Here is a 22,954-nt window from a genome sequence, read left to right as displayed (position 1 = left end):
CTTGAAATGTAAGAAGGCTACTCTGAGGCCACCAGCTCAAAAAGTATTAAAAAATAAAATTAAGTAATTTTTTTGCATGTAAAGCCCAAGAATGGATGTACCAAAACCATTCCATGCTAAGGATTGACACATTCCTAGGAAACAGGTGGGGATTTTTAAAATCTTATGAGTTTTTTTTTTTTTTTTTTTTTTTTGTGAATATCCTAATCTGGTTCTAGAAAACTCTCCTAAATGAAAGACGAAGGGTATATTGCAGGTTATGTTGGCACTGAATATAAATAGAGACAATTTGCACAGTACTGAATTGCTTGAGGAATTCTAACTCATGATGTGTGTTGGGCTAAAATTTTTCTAATACCTGGGGTTTTTTTAGTGTGTCAGAATATCCTGATTTATCCAAACTAAGAAATAGGTAAGAAAAAAAGCCTTTTCAGATTCAAGGTGAAATCTTAGTTCAAAATCTGACTGGAAGGGAGACCTTAGCATTCCTGGCTGACCTCTGCTATTGCATGGGAGGTCCTTGCACTCTGAACCAGACCAAACCCTTAATCCATGAACTCCAAAGGTTGAATGTTCTAATCTCTAAATTATTGCCAAAGAAGTATTTTGCTGGATCTGATCAACATAGTGTGAATACTTCAGTACTCAGTGGAGTAAGTAACCTCTTTTTCTCATAAATCACTGCGCGGGGTCTAATAACTGATCTTGATGGATTGATTACAATCTCTAACAAAAATCAAATTATGTGTAAGTGAGGGAGTGTAGAAGTGGCTTCCTGAGTCATGGAGGTAGAGCAGGCCTCTAAAATGTAGACTGCTGAAGTACAGGACCCTTGGGCTTAGCAATTCTATCCTTGTAAGGGAAAAGAAGGAGGCGTCTTTGTTCTGTTCTGCTTTCTGAGGATTCAGCCACATTGGAAGATATTTGGGGTGCTAAGTTTAAACTTCACAGTATGTTATTGCATCTATTTTTTTTTTTTTAATCTATAATTCAGCAGAAAATTTGCAAACTAGGAGCTCTGACTTGGATCTGTACATCTGATACAATATTTCTATGTAAATTTCTGCAGAGGAGAGCCAGTCAGACTTTCTCTGTTAATCCTCCTTTTACTGGAATGCCAATGGAGACAGAGATTTAGCTTTTAACAAAATGTGTAGAGAAATCTAGTGGCAAGAAGTTTATAAACAGCTAAAGTAATACTTATATCAAAATTACCTGGAGGAAAGGCTGCTGCACAGTTCTTTGCATAGGTGCATTTTCAGCACTCTTGGAATTGTGATGACCATGAGATCATGAATACTCCTGCTCCTGAATAGTCTACTGCTTCCAATTGTTATTTCTTAAAAGTAAGAAATAACTTTGAAATGAAATATATGTGCTCCAACCAGCCTAACATTTGCTCAAGAAGAAAGGTGGTCTTATTTTCTGTTTCTGGGATTGTAATTATATTGACTGAAGATGATTACATTAAGGAGGGATTATTTAATAAAATAGCATGTTCCTGTCATAACTTCATGATATTGCTACCCCTTTGACTCACAAAATGATTTTTCATGTGCTTATTCCTACACTCCTGTTGCTGATTAATGTCCTGGGAAGCAAAGTGTTGTACTTAGATTTAGTGATCCAGCCAGAGCTGTGAGTTCCATGAAAGGTTTTGCTAAGAACTGATGGGAACTTCTGAAGATACATTTGAGAAACAGGCCAAATTCCACTTTTACTGCCTTGGCATTCAGAAGAAACTAGTAGAGATTAATTGTCTGATTTTGTTGTTGGCTTGTTTCACAATCTTAGCAAATTTATTAACTTTTATGAAGTCAGTTTTCCATTTTTACACTGTGTTTGTCAAGGGTTTGCACATGAAGTATAATGTAACTTACCATGCGGGATTTTTTCCAGCAGCTTTCATGTGATTACTTTATATGAGTAAATTTATGTGAAGGAGTTTAATCCTGCATGTAACCTTATAAAGTCTTGGTGATAAAATAATATAAATATATATTGAAGTCTATTTTACTTCAAGCAGTGTAAAAACGACAAGTACATTCTGAAAGCAAACACACACACCTTTAAGCATAGAAAATCTGATTAAGAGCAAAGGTCTAGTGACTGATAAGAACTACCTTTATTTTGAAAATAGCTTTAAAGAGATTAAATCAGTCAGTAATGTAGTTCCATAAGGCATGAATGTTGCCATTAGTTTCTGCTAAAAGTAAAGCAAAAGTCAAGTGTTGAAGTGTTTAATTTCTTCATGTATCAGTTCAGATTTTTTACTGGTATAAGCTGGTATCAATTTTCTGCATATGTTTGCTGATTTTGTGTGTTGCTAAAGATGACATAGCCTGATCAAAAATAGATAAATCTTCTCAAAGCTTTGGAATGGGTTTCCCAGGCTTGTGAGATGAGATGAGCCCAAATCCTGGAAAGATGGATGAAGTAGAATCACTCAGTGGAACTTTTGCCTTTGATCTGCTGATCACGAAAGGTTATGCAAAAAAAACCCCACCATGCCATAATTCTTACCTGTAGCTGGTATGTGCAGAAACAAATGAGTAGATTCTGTGCTCATGGAGGGTAGAAGATATGTAAAGACATGTTTGAACCTCAGTTCAGGTTGGTGGTAGCAATCAGTTGCAGCTCATAAGTACCTCATTACTCAAACTAAAGACTGGAGAGCCAAAGAAGCTCTCACTGCTGGAGATGGATGTAACTAAAAAAGTCACTGGGTACTGAAAGCAGTGTGTTTTACTGAGAAAACTTGCTGTGGTGCTTACACCCACATAAACCACTGTTTTTTTATAGAATTGGACTTTCACAAAGCTTATTATTTCTGGAATACTTATCTCCTCCATAATATTCTTAGAACTCAGGATAGGGACATATTTGTAGATATTGTAAAGAAACTGCAGTCATTACTCCCTTGTTCAGAAGAATTTTGTTTTGAATACTGACCCATGGTATTTTATTGTCATGAAATTGCTGGGCTAAATAATAAAAAATATTCAAGTTATTAAAGTTCAGGTAAGTTCAGCTGGTGCACACTGGTATTTTCCTACCGAGTTTAGAGGAGGAGGAAAAGATCTGACCCACATTAAAACCCTTGACTCTATTCCTTTGTTCTGGTTGTAGAAGGAGATTTTTTTTTTTTTTACATATCTACATTATTTATAACAAGCTGATAAACATATGTGAAAAGAAGTCAACCTCTTTCTGTATTATAGTTCTTGATTTTCTTTCACAGGGCTGTTTTCTAATGTTGGTGTTTGCTGGAGACCATGTGATGTTCCAGTTGTTATGATTAATACCTTTATGTGTGACAGGTCAAAACTCACAGTATTGATAGAGTACATTTATACTTTTCAAGTTCTTCCAAAATGAGCAGTCACAGTGGGAGGTAGTGTTTTGTAATAGCATTTTGTGTTCTAGAAAAGTACCAGTCAGCAGGGTTCTATCATCTTTGTAAAAATAACATATTTAGGTTAGTTTCAATTCAATTATTCTGAAGATTTCTTCACATTTAAATTATTGATGTGACTGTGAAAATAGAGGGCAGGTTTATCTTTAAAAGTTTTCTCTTTTTAAGTGTACACTTAAATTCTGGAGAGAAATCAAGCATGGCCTAAAAAGAAAAAATGGAAACAGTAATACTGAGAATAAAGCACTTAATATAGAATATCTAGTTTTTGAAAAAGAATCATTACTAAAATGCAAAAATTTTCCATTGTTTTCTTCCCTAAAAATTATATATTGAATTAAACCCTGTGTTTTCTGCTTTAGAGAAATAAGTAGTTACTCTTTAAGTCAATTAGCAGGGAAACGCACTAGGGGAATGCATTTCCTACACCACTTTGTTGTGCCTTAGAGAGTGAAACATAAATATAAGACCTTTCTGTATTAGTAAGCTCTATTTAGAAGTGCATGGAGAACAGAGAGCTGCCTGGTGTATTAAAGGAGGAATGGGAACTTTAAGTTGGGGCAAACAGAACTGCATTGATCCATGCCAATGAAAGCTTAATTGTCTGGAATCCTCTCTTCAATTTTATTTGGATCACTTACAGTATTGTATAAAATGCTGATAATTTTAAAAAATATTTAAGCCAGGAATAATTTAATTTCTTCCTTCACCTGTGGCTGTCAGGATTACTTCCATCAAAGTTTTGCTCTTTTCCATATATCTCTGGAAACCTCTTGATCTCATTGCATTAGTTGTCTCCCTCCCTCAGTTAAATTCTTCATGTCTTCCTATCTGATACTAATTTGCTCCTCTGGTTCAATGTATAGTCAAGAGAGTAATTTTTTCATCTTCAGCAGCACCATTGAAATCACAGAAGTACTTGATGCCCTGATTTATTAAGGCACTTGAGGTCAGTGCCTTAAGCATGTGCTAAAAATGAAGCAAATGCCAGCCTGGCCTCCAAAGAATTAGTCACCTGCATAATGGTTTGCAGGGTCCTTAAAAATATGAACTTGTGGAACAGATATGCTGCTGGTGTAAGGTTAGAGTAGCTGTTCTGGAAAGCTGAATGATGCTGAAAATACTTGGAATTACAGACAGCCTGCACTAAGCCTTTCCCTCTTCTTGTCTTGTGCCATGCTGTTACTCTGTGGTGTGTAAAAATAAAAAAAAAATCAAAAGTTAGAATAAGAAGCTATTTTGTTACAGCATATCTTTTTAAATTTTTTTTGGTTGATTTTGTGGGGTCATCTTATCATGCTCTTTCACATTTGCTTGATGAGAGGACATCTGTGGTGTCACTGCTATGGAAAACAGCAGCTGCAAATTGAATGAGACAAAACTTAGTTATCCTGGATTTGCAGGATAAAGTGGCTTGTATTAGGAAGCTATAAAGAAAGAAAACCATGAGGAAAAATATAAACTTTTCTACTCAATCTGATTTTTTTTCCACTGTGACAATGAAATTTGTATCTCTTCTTCCTAAGGAAAAAATATGTTACATTCCTTTCCTTCTCATCTTTTATTTGTTCCTTATAAAGGTGGCTCTCTCAGTCATATGTTGACTATGAAAATATATTCTTGCAAGCCAGGTGGCAAATATTTTAAAAGTTAAAGGTCTACTTCAAATGTTTTATTTGGCATGAATTCACAGTAGCTGTATTGTGTATCTTTTTGCAATTAAAACTATAAAACTAATCCAATCACATTAGACAGATTGCAGATTATTCTGTAGTGCTTTTTGCAGATATTTGAAACATTCCCTTTGCAAATTCTGTTTAGGATTATTATAGTTTAGGGGCAGCTTTATTGCATTTCAGAAATAATATCCTGTAAAATGTCTGTAACAAGGTATTTTATCTGAAAGCCCGTTGTAGCTTTCTTATTATGAGTTTCAAGATTCTGCAACAGCAAAAGGGTTCTTATTCAAATGTACACTATTGCATTCATCCGTCTAATAGCAGCATTCCATCCTATCAGCCTAAAAATAGGCAAACAATTGCATGGAGTACTTGTCATTCATCCTAGTTTTTGGGGTTTTTTATTTTATTTTGTTATTAGATATCAGACTTTAGGATAGTCATATGGAGTATTTACATCAAATACAGAAATAAAAAATTGTTTTTCTTAGTATACACATGCTTTCTATCTGTGTCTCCTAGGGATATAAAAAGTTACTGGTTTAGTTACATTGGTCATTTTTATTGCCTTCTTGAAGACAATGGAAATTGCACAAGGTTCCATATGAAACTGTCTCCAAGTGTAAATTAAATCTGTGGTTTAGTCTGTTGTAAATAGAGAAGAATGTACTCTTAGATAATAAATCTTTTTTGTGTATATCAACAAGTTGTCTATTTTTTTCTTCCTAGATACACCTTTAGTTAAAATCATTTCTTCCAATTCATGGCCTGAAGAAGGACAATCTATAATTTTGACTTGTGAATCCAAAGGAAAACCAGTGTAAGTGATTTAACAAGTAATATGTTTTTTGTTATTTTACTTATTTTGCTGTGACTGCAATCCTCAGCTGCAGAAATCTACTGGCTTTGTCTCCTCCTGGGGTGTAAAGTACTCTCTGGTATAGAAAACCCCTTGAAGCCTGTCTTCATTAAGTATTTGTAGAAGATTGCTCTTTTACTTTGTCATCTATTTTAGTTTTCAGGAAGAATTCCAGCTGTGAGATTTTTTTTTCCCCGTCAGGTATATCAACCTGAAAGGTGTGCAGGTTTAATCTATCTCTGTTTACATCATTAAATTGATGATAGAGGAGAAAACATCTCACGAAAATCTTCCTACATCAACCAGCCTCAGAAAAAAATATATTAAAATTTGGCTGCCATATACAGGGGAATTTGAAGTTTAATTAAATGTGCAAGTTGGCTGCCTGTTTCTACCAGGATTTGGAAAGGTGTAACCTGAAGAATGTAAATTGTTTTCCTTGGGAATTAACATCTTTGCTATGAATGTCTTTAAAGACAAGTCTGCAGAGGTTAACCCTTGCACAGAATCAACTACTTAAATAGACTTGAAAACAGTTAACTGCTCAGAGGGGCTGTTATATATTTACTCATCAATATATATATAAAAATAATCCAATTGCTTAATATTAAGTTATTATGTATCAAGTTTCTTAAATATTGACCTTCTGCTGAAAAGATCAATATATAGTGTTGTGACGATACACAGATTTAGAATGGTCTTGAAAATGGCAATGGAATAATATTTTGAACCTAGAAAAGGTGCAAATTACGTGACAGAAATCGTGTCATTTATGGCTGAATTTCTCCCTGGTGTAACTTTAGTGACTACATGGAATTGCTTTATGTCGGTGCCTGAAGTCAGATTTAGGTCAAGTAAGGCATTTAAGTCCAAAATTTCTATTTTGAAAAGCTCTTCTGAGTTCTGCCTGGCATAATTTAAACTCCATAGGTACTATATATATATATATATATATATATGTATATATATATATATATATATAATGTGCCTGCAAATTTCAAAGCAACTTCTTCATCCAGATCTTGACTGGGTGAGCACCTAGATCATGCTTCTTCCCTGCTTAAAACCAAAACACTGAAAGTCCATCTAATTAGTCTGACTGGATTCTCCATATAATTGGTCTTTTCTATACTTGTGTACTTCTGATGTGTGTGTGTTTCTGAGAAAAATACTTCTGTCAGTAACACAAAAATCCATTGTGAGCTGTCTCTTGCTTTTATACTGTTCCTGAAAGAGAAGGACTTACCTTTTATCTCATATCCTGTGAACACTCCCCTGAGTATGAAGAGGTAGAGTCTGTTTCCCCCTTATTTTCAAAATCTGCTGAAGATGTTCAAGTGCTTAATTTTAGGAGAGGGGTCAGCAGTGATTGCCCTGAGTGCACCATTGGCTGCATGATATTTAGCATTTTCCTTATCTCAGTGTTTTCCTCATGACTTAACAGATTAAGTGCTCTTTTTGGCTAATAGACTTGAGGCATTCTAGCCCCACTCAGCTTCTCACAGCAGGATCAGGGAAAGAATCAGAAGAGTAAAAGTGAGATACCTTGACATACACAATATTTTCTATTTGGTATGCATAACATTCTGGACATACTTTATACATGAGGAGGCACTAGTTTTAACTTAGTAATTAAAAGAGACCTCCAATTAAAGTGTTTACTGATTTGTTTATTTGTTCTAAGTAAAGCTGTGTTCTGTCCTTAAAGGATTCAAATGCAAAACTTACATGTGGTTTTGGAAGGGAAAAAAAAAATCTTCACATTACAGAATTATCAAGACAGGAAAGCTGTATGTGAAAGCCTTTGGGGCACAAATATTTTGCCAATAAATGCACCCTTAATTGTCCAGGCCACCGGCACTGCCAACTTCAGCTGTTCTGCACTGCTTCATTAGGTCAGTCTTTCATGGCACAGGGCCATTAATAAATAGGCATCCTCCTGGGAGCAGTTTGCAGTGGCTTAGCATGAGAAACAAGAGTGTCATGCTCCCAGCCTGCATTGTGAGTACCGCTGGCTGGGAGAGAGAGAGGAATTGGAGAGGTCCACTGAGCCCAGATATGTCAGTGTCACAAGGTAAGTGATGAATTGTGGGCTTCATGGAGAGCTCAGGGCCAGCCATGGTCCTTCACAGCCCTTTGCACACTATGGGTTAATTTCTGTATACTTTATGTCACAGTCACAACAGTCTCTCCTGTTTCCTGTAGGCAGCAGTAAATGAGCACTTACTTACAGGTGCATTTCTCTTGCATCCCAGAGCAATTTTCACAAGCTTCCAAGTGGCATTTGAGATGAAAACTGAGAAAGGGTGAAGCCAGGTGGTGGCTGTGGAGACATTGATGATACTGATAGCTGCTGCAGAGGAATTCTTTTCCAAAGGGGAAAAGCAGGATGAGGCTAAAACTGGAACGTACTTTGTCTTACTGCTTATCACTGTGAAAGGCGAATCACCTTCCTGGAAGGGATTCTGTCCCTCAAACCACGTGCATCATCATTACCCTGGATACTGTGTTTCCAATGTACAACACAGTCCTGGGGGAAAGCCCTTCCTAACTTACAGTCCTGTAGCAGGAAATGGGAGGGACCAACACCTCTGAGATGTCAACTGCACTCTGCATCTCCTGCTGAAACAGCATCCTCCAGGGATACAGCAGAGGAACAGAGAACAACTACAAAGAATAACTGTACTGAGGGTTAGATCTAGGGCCCTGATGAGGTTTCACAATTTAGGATATAAGATTTCTCTTGGCCAGTCATTAGCCATGACTTTGGACAGGAGAAAAAATGTCCTCAGACCCTTGGATGTGAGCAGCATCAGCTGTCACAGCATATGAGATGACTGGGATTATCCCAGCCTCGGGAGGTCCCAGTTGCTGTGGATGAGTTCATGCCACCCCACATTTGTGGTCTTGGTACAGAGGTCCCAATGTTGGAACAGGGATGCTGAGAGTGGGCTAAGGGGGAGAAGCTGGGGGCGTGGGAGAGTGGGTGGAGAGGAAGATGGAAATGTGATTCAGTGAGGCAACATAAGAGGGTGTAAGACAGACTGCATTAATTCTGTAACTGTGCTGTTTCACCTCTCTGCTCATCCCTGGGAGGATGAGGGTGGCTCTGGCTCCAGTCAGGCCCTGTGCTAATTTCTGTTACTTTGAGGCACAAGCTGAAAATGACCTTCTTTTGGGTAACCACTGTGTTGCTCCTGTGCAAGTGGGACAATACCAATAAAAAGCGCAGGCCAGGCTTCCTGCCTGCCTGTTCTGTGATGGTTTTGCAGAGGCAGGCCACGTGGATTTGGTGATGTTCTGACCCAGTTGTGTAGCACTTCAGGCACCAGCTCTAAGAAACAGCAGCAGCAGGATAGTGTTTGGAGTATTTTATGGATAAATCTGTGACATTTTCAACTAAATTTTTCTGTTGATGCAAAGGAAAAAAGGAAATCTATTCATCAGTTTACCACAGATAAACATGATGCACTCTAGGAGTATATCCTATTATATGTAATGTTGCAAGGGATCTTGAGATACAGCATTTGTGAGGATTTTGTCCAACTGATAAATTCCCAGTTGGCATAAAAAAATTAAGAGTTCTATTTTGGAAAACTTTAAATATGTCTATTTATATTTGCTTAGTCTTTCTTTTTGCAAAATTCAGTCGCTGGTTTCTTCACGTTGTTGACAGTATTGATAATATTGATGTCCAGGGTTGTTGTGTTTTGGGCTTTTTTTGTTTTCTCCAAATTACAGGTAGAAATGTATTTCTCTGCATAACTCTGTACTTGATATGACTATTCAACAGCATTCCTTTTTTGGAGGTACTGTTGTGTAGTTTCAAACCAAATTGAATCTCTTCCCCTTTCAATTCTTAGCACTGCTTTCTTTTCCAGTGTTTTTGGCTGGATCCCTGGACCTATTCATTCTGTAATATTTTAATCAATGAGCTTGCCTAATATATATGTAAGGTGTTGTTGCATCTTAATTTATTTCTTCTTTTAGCATAATATAGTTTTACCAAGACTGTTTATTTTCCAAAGAAGGAAATGTAATTAAACTTCAGAAATCATAGACATCCTTTTTATATAATGTCTAGGCTTTTCTGAAATCATATTGCCTGACAGTATTTTGAGTATTTTAAAATAAACATGAGGTAGCTGTAAAAAAATATAGAAAGTAAAGAACAAAATGATCATTTACAGTCATCCATACTTAAAAATTTTTTTTAAAAGCCAGTGTTTTCTTATTGCAAGCTGTAACTTCTATACACTGAGTATTAACAATATAGTCTAGTGACTCAATACTGCCCCAAAAGTAAATTCAAAATCTGACCCATAGTGAAAGAAAGGTTCAATATTTAATATTCTAAGTCACTATTCTCATCAAAGCATGCATGAAATATGTGAGTTTTTAAAGTCAGTGTCATTTCAGGAGAAAGGATGTCAAAATATCCTGGAATAATTAGGGCACAGGAAACAAAGAAAAAGTTAGCTGTCTCCTGTGTGCTTTAGAGAAATGTCTTTCCATTCCATGCTGCTCAGGGGAATCATAGTACAGTTAGTTGACTAATGTAAAGTGAATATTTGGCCTTGTTTGAGATAAATAGGGAAGATTTTTATTTCAGAAAACTCACATAGCTATCCTTCATTAGAATAACATTATTTGTGAGCTCATGAAAGTTATAGAGAAAAGCACAACCAAAACCAAACACTAATATGTACAGAGTTGTATAAAGTATGGACAAATAAACATTTTAATGTATGAAAAGGTGTTCACTTTTAATAATGTGTGCACACCAAAGAGCCAGGCTTGGGCTATAAAGTCATTGTAAATGATGTGTGTGGTATCTCCACACAGTGTCCTGTCTTTTCTAGCATCTGTTTAAAGAAGACTCCCTTGAGTGAGACAAACATTTTGCAAAGGCTGGTGGAAACAATTGCTAATGATAACAGGAAACACACACCACCCAGGGGACCCAGAGAGAGAGAGAGTGGCTGATTCATTTGAGAAGGACATGGCAGGGCTCTAGGTGAGACAGAGGAAAGCCAGTGAAGGGAGTTAACTCATATTCAGTCACCTGAAAGCAGCAGAGCATGGACTCGGGCTGGCTCTAGTTAAATCTGCTGTTAGCCACAATTTCTCAGCTTAGATGTTGGATTCTATATCCTTGCTGAAGTTCCCTGCCTCCCATGAGGAACCTGTTGCCCCGTTCCTCCAGGCCACAGAAGCCCCTCTGAACCGTGGCCTCCCCTCAGAAATATCAGTGCAGCCAGCTTAATGAGCACATTCTACCAGGTCTTTGGTATTAAAAAGTTAAACAGGACCCAGGATGGACTCCGGAAGAAATCTACTTTTAGCCGTTCCCTGGGTAGAATGTTCCTTCAGCTCCATCAGTGGTCCAGTCAGTTTTTCACCCATGGAGTGGTAGAAACATCCAGGTGACAGTGACATCCCAGCCTAGGTACAATGAATGTCATTGGAGACAGTCACCAAAGACTTGCTAGAGTCAGAGCAGACAACATGCACTGTCTTTATCATCTACAGATCCTGCCATTTCTGTAGTTTTCACATGTTCGGCAGTTGGAAAAATTATAGAAAAATTTATCTCATGAATCATTTTGTCACAGGCTGAAGAATGAAAGGTATTGTAAAGAAAAGAGCAGAAAATCTCTTCCTTCCTCTCAATACTTGCCTCAGTTCAAACTAATTCCAAGTGGAAAGACATCTGAACCTAAGGAAAGCATTTTGAGAAGTACTAGGAGGGACACATTTGGATTTCCTGATTTTCTTTGTATTATTTCAGTACCCTTCATTAGAATAACATTATTTGTGAGCTCATGAAAGTTATAGAGAAAAGCACCACCAAAACCAAACATGATAATGATTTTCTTCCTGAAAACTGTGGCAGGATATAACCTTTGAAGAGAATTCTTGACACCTTCAGTGAAACAGTAATTATTAATAGTAGCTATGAATGACCTGTATGTCTTATTTGATGTATACTCTCAGAGGAGGAAATTAGAGTTCCTTCTTACTGTTCATATGTTTGTTTCTTTTTTTCCCATAGTATCTGAGAACTTAGCAGATATTCAAATGTTTATTTTTACCACACCTTTGTATGATTAGATTATTCACTTGCCTCAAATTTACAGCTGGAAAATGAAGCAGCAAAAAGTCCTAAGTTCAGAATTGACAAATAGGTGGTGTATATTTTATATCTAACATTGATCACAGTCCCTATTTTCCCAAGAGTATTTTGGAGTGACACAGCATCCCAGTCAGGAGATAGCTCATCCTTGGTTTGAGTTGTAACAGTGAGTTCTTAGCACGCCTACAAACCTGTGCTCGAGAGTGAAATCATTAACGTTTTGGTGTGAGCAGTTTGCCAATATTGCTTTGAAACTGCATCCTAATGGCAGGTTTAGCCTCTAAGTCACTAGTCTAATGGCCAGCCTTTTGTCCATGGACAGTTTTTTCTGTCCTGCTTTGATATTATGCACTTCCTGGCTTCTCTGGCTGGTGAGATGGAGATTCTGTAAGAAATTATCTCATTTTCTACATGGATTTTATTCACTGCTATCTGGATTTGTGCTGTGAGTACCTAGCAGCCTAGAAACAAATGCTGGTATCAATTCTGCCTATATGAATTATCATAATGAATCTGGAAAAGCATCCATGTTTCTGTGTTTATAAATCACCATGCGGAATGAATCCACAGCTCAAACTGGAAGCTCAGGCAGTATCAATAAATATTAATGATTTGGAAAATTGGATGGATTTGTCCATACCCACGATGAAATATTACTCTTGCAAACCATGAATGTGGTATGAAAGTATTTCTCCCTTAAGCTTCATACACATTGGTACATAAGGAATCCTGAATTGTAAAAGTCTCTGGTTTCTCTGGAAAGGACCATCTACAAGGGAAATCAAGCAAGTGGGAAAAAAAAAAAAAAAAAGAAGGAGGGAATTTAGGTGCTAGGTACTGGAGTTTCACTGCTTTATGTTTAGCTCTTTGTCTTAGCAGAAATGTGGACGGTTTTGAACAAAACTGCTGTGTAACCAGGAGCCTCCCTGATGTTCTCTGCCTTGATCCCAGAACTAGTGTTAGCTGAAATATCTTTATCTGATTTATGCCTTCTGAAACGCTCTGAGTTTACAGTGAAGTTTCCAGGGACACATTTCACACACAGCTTTGGGCAAGGTTCTGTAAATATATGTTTGAATAAATGCCTACATATATAGAACAGGGCATTGTGTCTGTGGATATAGACTTCGAGAAGGGTAAGAAACTCTCCTCACAGTTCTCAGCCCTGTGTTCCTTGTCACTGGGAGCAGCTCTCAGGATAGCTCAGGCTTTCCTAGCCCTGTCTTTTGTCTTGCTCTCTGTCCATTCCAAGTTGTCTTTCTTTGAATTTGGCTTGTTCAGCAGGTAGATAGAGCCTGTCTTCTGCAAATACTGCTGGTATCTCTGTCCTGCCTGTCTCTTCACCCTTGTTATAGCTTCTTGAAATGTTCTTACTTTTTCTTTTTTTTTTTAACCTTGCTTTTTCACCTCTGTATCTTTATCCCATTTAGGCTGTCTGTATGCTTTTTTTTCTGTTTGGAGGAGTGTGAGCTTCTATTTCTCCAAAAGGAACTTACTCTCTTTGAGTATGTGATTGTTAACTCAAACCCAGCCTCTTGCTAATTTTATCTGATGTGATATATCCCATGTCAGCTGAGGTTAATCACTCTGTTTCCTGGGGTTACTGTCAACCACAGAGAAATGTTGACCAATTTTTTAATTATTGTAATTTTGAAGGAGTTCATGCTAATGATATCTCCTGCCTTGATTTAGTGCACATCTATTAAATGTTATATTTAATGAGTGCTCATTTTCAGTAAAATGTTCTAAAATCTTATGAAAAATATCATATGAATTGTAGGAAAAAAATCTGCTTGGTGAAACTTTCCAGAAAGGTAGTTTGTCTTTGCAGGTAAAGGCAGTTATTTTAAAGGATTGTGTAAATATTCAGCTTGAGACTTTCTACACCAATATTTCATTGACATTACACATCCACTGTAGAATTATACCATGATGTAGTAGATAACATATTATGAAGCAGGTAACATTTTTGCTGAGATACAGTATGTATATTCAATAGATTAAATTTCATTTTGTATTAAACATCCTGTCCTTCTGGGAGCTTGTATCTTCTTTTCATAGCTGGGACATTCTACACTTTTTTGTAATTTTTCTTTTCCCCAGTATTTTGCAAAAAGCAGGGAAATTTGTGTTATAAAAAGTGTGACACAAAAAGGAGCAGGTGGGAGCATTAGTGGCTGTCTGAAAATTACACTTTACAATAAAGCCTCCTGCAGTGCTTAAGAACTTCCCCTTTAGTGTTCTGTAAAATGATCACATTGCCTAATAGGCTCAATTCAATAATTGCTTTTCGTCTTTTTTAAACATCCCTTTTTTGCAGTGTTTACCCATAAAAGTGCAGAAAAGTACAGTATGAAAAGCAACTACACACTGCATTTTTAGTGCTCATTAAAACCATTTTGCATGTGTATGGCTTTTGAAATAATTCTTTTCCTTGCTTTCAGGTGAAAACACATGCTAAAATACAAAAGGCCTGTGAGATAGAATAATAGATAAAATTGAAATACAGAGCAGGTAATTCTAAGTAAGTACTAGACTGCAAGTTGAAACATGAGAAAGAAGTTTTGGGAAAGGACGCAACATTCAGCCTTTTAGGTACTTAGATTCTGTAGACAAGTGTTTAGCTACAGTTACACATAAAATTATAGAGTTTTTGAATCAACCACTAGCAGCAGAACACAAAAAGGCACATTGGTATAACTTTTTCAGTGTAAGTAAGTCATGCTGGTTATACTGATTGTGTTTCACTATTCAGGAATTTGTGTAGCAGGTGTTATGTGGACCACCCAATGTCACAGGGAGCACCAGCTCATTGAATATGTACATTTTTACCCCACATTTACAGCAGCAGAGTACCTTGAGAATATGTATGTGGTGTAAGCTAGCAGGCTAAAACACCATCCTTCTAGAGGAGCTTAACACTTCTTTTTGATGAGCAGAACCTCAGAAAAAAAAAATGGAGATGACAGGATAAATGGGGTTGTGGTTCTAACAGGCATGACAGTAAACAGGTAAGAGAAGTAACAGATTGTGTTAATTTATTATTAGTGTAACAAATTATTCATTGTTTGGCTGAGCTAGTCTTTGCATTGCAGGGAAGGTCTTGGAGATTTCTCAGACCTGAGTTTGGCTGGTTAAAAATTTCCACATCCATACTATTCTAAGCACCATGGTAAACTGTTACCAAAACTTACATTATTTAAGAGTTGAGGAAAGACTGAGTCTGAGATTTGTAGGCTTGCACAGGAGAATGCTGCTCCAGAGTATTTTCCTTCAGGGGCTGCAGGACAACCCCTGCTCCTGCACATGGATCACCTCTTCCACTGTGTTGGTTTATTCCTGCTTAGGAACACTGGATTGATCACTTTTAAGATGGAATTGTAAAGATTTACCAAGGGTTAGAAAGTGCTGGTGGGAGGGACTGTGATACCCTGCAGTAGGAGGGAGGTAAGTGGGAGAGAGATCAGTGTTTCTGCTTACTATTGATTTTTTACTATGACTTTTTGTTGGGTTGGTTTGTGTGTTTGTGGGGGTTTTGTTTTTTTTTTTTTTTGTTTTTACTTTCTGTTGCTCTCAAATATCCCTAGCCTACCTTCCTACCTTGTACACACAATTTCTAGAATCTTCCAAAGGGTGGCACAGACTGAGGGAGCTCTCAGCACCATTTTCATTCAGCTCATTCTTTAAAAAGTATTTATTTGCTGTTTGCACCTAGAGGCAAAAAAATAAAGTCTGGGTAATTATATGGTAATCAACATCAAAAAGGGGAACTACATAATAATGAAGAATCTTGTTAAAAAGGAGTTATAAGGGGCAACTAAGAGAATTAAATCTTTCCAGGCAGCCTGAGGACTATGTTAGACAAATAAAAAAAGAGTTTAGAACCACAGGGTCAATACATGTCACCTAGCAGAATCCCTTGAGAAGAAGTAGTTGGTGAGGCTAAACAGAAGAGAAATCAAAGTAATAGTAAGGGCAGAGCTATAATTTGGAAAGCTGAAGTTGTTTTCCAAAGGAAAGAGAAGATTCTTAGATCTTGGCAGATTAAATATAAAAATTCAGTGAGCAGGAATATTAAAGGAATACCTAGAAAAAAAAAAGTAGGAATAACTAGAAAAGAAACTTGAAAATAAAAGATTTTTTAAAATTAAATAATGGAAAGTTTGTCAATACATTTTTACAATCAACTGAGAATCAAGGTTTACAGGGAAGCCAGATGGATTTGCTACATCCATGTTTTATGTGGCAGAGGCAACTGGGTACATTAAAGACTGATTCCCTCTTTTCTCAGGTGCTCACCAGCAAGATTTAAATGGGCTGTGGAGGTGGTTGTGGAACAGACAGGCAAAATGAGCAGTAGGAAGTCAGCAGGACCAGAAGGTTTTACCCTATCATTCAAAGGGAATTCAAGGATGAGATTGATGAATTATGAACTGTGACTGGAAACTTAATGCTTAGCACCACCTGGCTAGGTCAGGACAACAGAGCTTCAGGAGAGATCCCCGAATTTGTAAAACGGACATCTTCTTAAATACTAAAATTTATAGAAAGGACTAGAATTATCAGTCATCTGAATAAAAAAAAAAAAAACAAACCCACAAAAACACAAACAAACAAACCTCCAAATGTTTCATGGGGTTTGAATTCCTTTTGCAGACAGAAAGGTCTGTTTTATAAACATTATTTAAACAATCCTTAAAGAACACCCAAAATGCACCTTGTGTGGTCTATTTGATATAGAAGGGAAACATTGCAGATGTTTCCAAAATTGTAGATGGTACAGAGGTAGTTGTGAAGGACTGCTAGCTCATTCTCTCTACGAATAGAAATGTTTAAGAGTAAGTTAAACTTACTCTAAATAAGAACCAGCTTTGTTGCCAAGCAAGGACATAATTTTTCATAAAATGACTGGTAAACTTTGGGAATTTGTTGTTGATGGCTATGACAGATGGTGAAAAATCACAATAATTCAAGGGAAAGCTGCCTAAGTTCATGAAAAGGCAAGTCCTTAAGGTTTACAAAGTATTTTTAAACTGTGCTTGGTATCAGAAATGCCTGAGATCTGTGGTTGGCCTGTTCCCTAGACATCTGCTTATCCCTGATGTTGGAGATAAGGGACTGGGCTAGCTGAACTTTTTGTCTGACTCAGTACAGCTGCTCCTTCTCTGCTAAGCACTGAACATAGGCTGTTGTGGCTTGCTGGGACTAGATGCTAATGGAGCTGGAGCCCATGGGGAGCTTGAGGATATCTCCTTTACAGTGTTAAAATTAATACCATGAAGGTGCTGATGAATAATTTTCTGTGTGAGAGAAGTTTGTGTGAACTAAAGCACTCCCCTCTGTCTGGAGATAATAACATATTTGGGAAAAGAAAACAAACTTCTCACAGTATATAATGTTTGTCTCTTTTTCCCTTTATTGTATTACCATTTCAGAAGTTATTTTTAAATGCAAACGAAGTTGACACAAACCATGGTATAGAACTTAGCTCTGAAATACAAATACTTGAAAGTTCACAGTGTGTTATTGTTAGAATATTGTTATATTATCTTGAAAGCATAAAACATTTTATTGTTCCTTATGATTCAATACAATGTGCTTCAACATCAGTATTTTGATGATGGTGAAAAAAAAAACCTGAGGTACAAAAACTTTATGGTGTATTTTCATTCCTTTGGTGCTCCTATAAACTGTTGTATATTGCAACAAATATTTAATTGCTGAGAGGACACAATTCAACAGAAGATCTTAGAAATATCATTGCTGTGGCTAGTTATTAATGGTTTCTTATCTGGTGAAAGGAAGATATTTTGCTTCATCTCCCAGACTTCATGATGTTCTTACATGCATTGAAAGTCAAGAAGTGCATTCCTTGGTTAATGAGGGTTGGTACTGAAGTCCTTGCTTGTCATCCAAGATGCAGCACTTGTGCTTTTATCAGCTCTCTGGGTGTTGTCACTGCACCTCAAGTGCAGGAAGGAATTTTAGTTTAATGAGGCTTCTCCTTGACTGTGTCTTACATCAACAGCAAATGATTTCAAACAAGTAGTATTTGGACAAGCAAATAACTGTGAATGAGATTTTCAACTGTTTACTTAATGGAAAAAGCAGAAATGAATCAGCTACTCTTCATTTTCCTCTTTGATTCTCATGCCAGCAAGCATTTGACCTTAGCAAACGCAGCTGGCGTTTCTTAGATGGGATTTCTCAGCTTATTGTAATAACAGAGACAAAGTTTCTTGTGAATGTTGGGACACAGTGAAGGCAAATTCAAAACAGTGCAAATCAGGCATGTGAACATCCATCAGTTTGGCAGCCTGAAATATCTGAGCAGTTGAAAATCAAGACTTGTCAAAGGGGAAAAAAACCCTCATAATAATATTTGCTCATTAATTCCATGATACAGCCTTCAGACCTCAACTGGCATTGAGGATACGACAACAGACATAATGAAAAAGGACCTGAAAATGTGGTGTGACAGCAGTTACTGCCTGCTTCTTGTTTTTTGCAGTCCCAACCATTATCTCTATGTGGCATTTCAGCATAACCTATGTAAACCTGGCTATCTTAAGAAAATGTACCTTTTTTAATCCTGTAACATGAAAATGTAAAGCATTTAAAATCGGTGGTGCTGAAGTTCTTTCTGCTATTTTTCTCTGTTCTTTCTGATAAATCAGTATTTTCCTCAGTGCTTGCTCCGCTGGCTGGGGATGCAGCATGCTTGTAAACTGCTGTGAGGAGACATGGTGTTAGAAACAGGTCTGAAGATGTGCCAGATGAGATGTTATTTTCCTCTGTTCTATGACATGCATAGTAACTAAGGTGTGCACATCCTATCATTATGCTTTGCTGCAGCATTCTTATCCCCAGCAGTACCTCATTAACATTAAGAACATAGTTCCTGGTTAATCCCAGTAATTTTCAGCAACCATTCTGATGCATCCACTTGAGCACCATATTATCTTAATACTGCTGACATTTGCATGTCTTTGAAATACATTTTTTTTCAGATATTGTCCATTTAATCCATGCCAGTTTCCATCATCCTTTGTTCTCATAGTCATGCTTTACTTGCAACTGATGAAAAAGAATAATCTACTAATTTCTCAATAGCTCTAAAAGGTTAAGAAGAAATCAACATAGTATAAACAGCAGCATAGGAAGCCCAAAGAGTTAGCTGTTTGAATACTGACTACATAATTAGAAACATATAGAGCTAGAATTATACTGAAACCAGGCCACTGAGATTTCAATATTTAATCAACAATTTTTTCATGTGAATAAAATTGTTACATGCCATTTATCATTTCAGCTGTACTCTGACAGGAAAGAAAAAGCCTTTAGGAACAGCAGTAAAATATTTAAGGAAGGTTTGACAATTATTTTTTAATATTCACTTATCTGTATATAGTTTCTCCTCTCTTCCCTTCCCTGCTCTTATCTGAGAGTGTAGGTCTTAGTTTATGAGACTGAAAGGGATTTTTCTTTGTAATTTGCACATCAATATATGGCACCAATCCCAGGCAGAACAGGGAAGGGCATATTTTATCGATGTGCCCCAGTGCTGATCCAAAGTACTTTCAGCTCCAGAATTTTAAAGAAGCTTTCAGGGCATCATTGTTTTTCTGTGAGTGGACCTCACTTCTTTCCCTGTGTGAGATTGCCTGGCTATCAGTTTGGTACTTGGCTCTGCTGGATTTCCGTTCTCCTGATGAGGGGGCAGCTGCACAGTTCTTCTTCTGCTGCCTTCCTCTACTGCACAAATAAAAGTGATGCACCTTCTAGATGTTTCTCACCCCTTACTTTCTTGCACAGTCTCCTGAAAACAAGGCTGTCACTTTTCTTCAATTACTGATATGTCATTAGGTGTGTTATCCATGGCCTGTGAGAGCTGCTGAAGGACTGCACGGCAGATAATGCGCTGTGCATCCCTCTGAACAGGGGCAGCATTGTGCAGCGTGCCTGTATCAGCCTTCAGTACAAGAATTCTGATACAAAACCAGCATCCTTGCTGCTTTATAGGAATTGGAAAACACCTTATCTAACCTGTGGCCGAGTGCAGGCCAACCTGCAGATGTTTCCTGTGTTGCCTACTGCTTTGTCCTTGAGCTATTGCCAGTTAGCTCACAGTGGCCATCACTCCTGCAAGGCCTCTGCTCCCCAGCAAGTGAGGGAGGATTTATGGCATAAGATTGTTTAATATGGTTTCAATTTTTTTGTTCGCTTGGTTTTGGTTTTTTGGGTTTTGTTTTTTTTTTTCTCTTTCCTGCTGCTGTGCTGGCTTGCACCTCTCCTTCTGCCTTTTTAGCCTCAGGAATCTTTTTGAAAGACATGTTATACTTCTGTGAAGGACTTTTCCTTTTTTCCTGGTTAAAATTTAAAAGGACTTTAAATTATTTATAAACTGGTGACATAAAATGAACAGTATAGCCATACATACCATTGTTTTTTAAAGACAAGTTTTTGAAGCAGATTTCTTATTAAAGCTGTTCGTAAACTGTAGAGGTTACAGTGTTTCCTCTGAACTTAAAATGTTTTGAGCCTCAGACTTTAAAATACACGTTAAAAAAAGTGTAGTTATTAGCTGGCAACTGAAAGTGTTCCAAAATACTTAACATTTTCATTGGAACTACTAAAAATGCATTGAAATGTCCAGGGTTTTTTCAGATTTGTTGTAGAGAAAAAAAAAAGAAAAAAGTCAGTGCCTATTCCCTGACCTGATGGTGTATTTAAAAGAGGATTACCCATCTTCTTTATGGCATACATAAGTTTAACAGTATTCTTCAGTTCTGTTTGCTCCTAAGTGGTAGCCTGGCCTTGAAAATTTGGAAATATGGCAACCTCTTCTTCCTCCATTTTTTGCTTCTGAATTCATAAGTGATGGGAGGCATAAATCAATTAGTTCAGCAAATTTTCCCTTGCATGGATACAATTGCTTGCCTGGTACAGAAATGTTTGGAGAAGTAATAAAGGAGCAGAAATGTCCAATCTGTTGTTTGGGAAGTTGGTCAGATTGAGAGAAAGCAAAGGAAATGGAGGGGGGGGTGAAGTGAGACACCAGAAGTTTGACAGCAGGCGTAATGTATGACAAATGTGGGCAAGATTTGTGTGAAATGGGATACCAGAAGGACAGGTTATAGGATGGCAACTTCTTCCTATGGCATCTCCCTCACAAACATTTTGGGTTTTTTTTTTTTTTGGTTTTTTTTTTTTTTTTCTTCTTTTTAGACAATCTTTTTTGTCCATTTCTAGCCTCCCTGCTGCTTACAATAGTATAATACAAGGGGTATTTCTGGTGCAATTCACTGATAAGTTGCCTTCTGATTTCACATAAGTTCTCTTGTAGATCTGCTTCATGACGATGAGAAAGCCATTCCCCAAAATGTTATTCACAGCAGGGTTTTTATACATTTCTGAGAAGATTGTGAATAATACTGGAATTAAGTAAGAAGCTTCACATACATACCTACACATATATATGTGGATTAGGCACTTTTCAGAATATTAGTCTGATATTGCCTTGCTGTCTTGAAAATGACTAACAAAGGAAATGGAGGTTTTTTGGGGAAGTGGGGGCAGAGGTACATGATATGCACAGAGGGAAAATCTAGAGTTAAGTAGTTTCAAAGAAGTTACAGTTATAATGGCTTGGTGATCAATTGGGAAAATCTCTCCAGACAGAGAGCAGCAGCATTGCACAGTTGTGTTAAAGGTGGAAAGCCTGAGGTCAAAGAGTGCCCTAGACTCTAAGGGTACCAAAGGATAAAAGGAAATGGATTACCAGCCTGATGAGAGGAAATACAAAAAAGAAGGAGAATTAATGCAGAAACAGAACAGTCAACTTCCCACAGGCAAAGGTTTTACACCTGAAAGGAACCTTAATACCAATTGCAAGGAAATATTCGAGTGTAGATAGGAGGAAATATGAATATGAAAAATTACTCTTTTACCCTCTAACATGATATATTTTGTATCTTTGGGTAGAAGAATAAATATCTTTGCTTTGAAAAGATTCGTGATGCACTTTAATCAGTTGCTGTCACAGTCTGCTGAGGGATAAGGACTTTCAGCTGCAAATTTAGTGTATCATATCAGCATGGTTAGCACCTGTAATCCAGCAAGGGTGAGAGGGCTGCCTGATTTATCCAAAGCAAGATACAGGCAGGGAGGTCTGTCACCTAAGTAAAGCTGTGATGAACAAAGCAAAGGCTTTATCTGTCTTGGAAAAAAAGGTAAGGAATGAAGACTATTTGGTCTCTTTGTTTGCCTGCTTGCTTTCCTCTTCTGCTATCCTTTTCTTTGTTACTATTTTTTAGTGTTCTCTTTTTTCCCTGTAAATGATGACTATTAGCCCCATTTGAGATTTGTTTACTTCTTTCTGTTTATTGTTTAAGCACCTTTTTCACATCATACACTTCAGCTGTCTTCAGCACTTCTTGTTGTTCCTGTTGTCTTTATAGCTGTAAATTCCTGTCAAATTTTTATGATATAAAAAGTTGAAATCTATATTTAGTGGACACCTCATTTTTTAACACATTTTGGTAATTAAATTCTTGATCTTTTAGAAAGCATTAGTATAGGACATTATAAATATTTTCAGGCTACATTATGTCTGCTGAGAATGCTTAAAAGAGAAAAGTACAGGCAATTCAGATGCTCAAAGCTTCTTTCTGAAAAAAAGGAAAGGTACTTTGGATATTCTTTACTAATTCTATTGGTGAGAAAAACACTCTGTGAAGGCTACTCAGGTTTTGCAGAACTAGAAAATCACAGAGCATTATCTCATAAAATAAAATCCATCTATCCAAGCCTTTTATGAAAGGGACTGTGGATATTGATATTTTTGATAGATGAAATGCTCCCAA

General features: G+C 37.1%; 1 protein-coding gene across 4 annotated transcripts in view; it reads left to right on the top strand.

Annotated features, from left to right (window-relative positions):
* Positions 1–22,954, top strand: part of CADM2 (cell adhesion molecule 2) — a 571,727-nt gene that overhangs the window by 481,857 nt on the left and 66,916 nt on the right. For all 4 annotated transcript variants that reach the window (XM_068180588.1, XM_068180585.1, XM_068180586.1 and 1 more), the window contains one exon: positions 5,824–5,914. In XM_068180588.1, coding sequence (XP_068036689.1) covers positions 5,824–5,914 — 91 coding nt within the window. The remainder of the gene's footprint in view (positions 1–5,823; positions 5,915–22,954) is intronic.

This window comes from Anomalospiza imberbis, chromosome 2 (genome assembly GCF_031753505.1).
Source record: "Anomalospiza imberbis isolate Cuckoo-Finch-1a 21T00152 chromosome 2, ASM3175350v1, whole genome shotgun sequence".
NCBI lineage: Eukaryota > Metazoa > Chordata > Aves > Passeriformes > Viduidae > Anomalospiza > Anomalospiza imberbis.
This window is presented reverse-complemented; position numbering and strand designations above follow the sequence as displayed.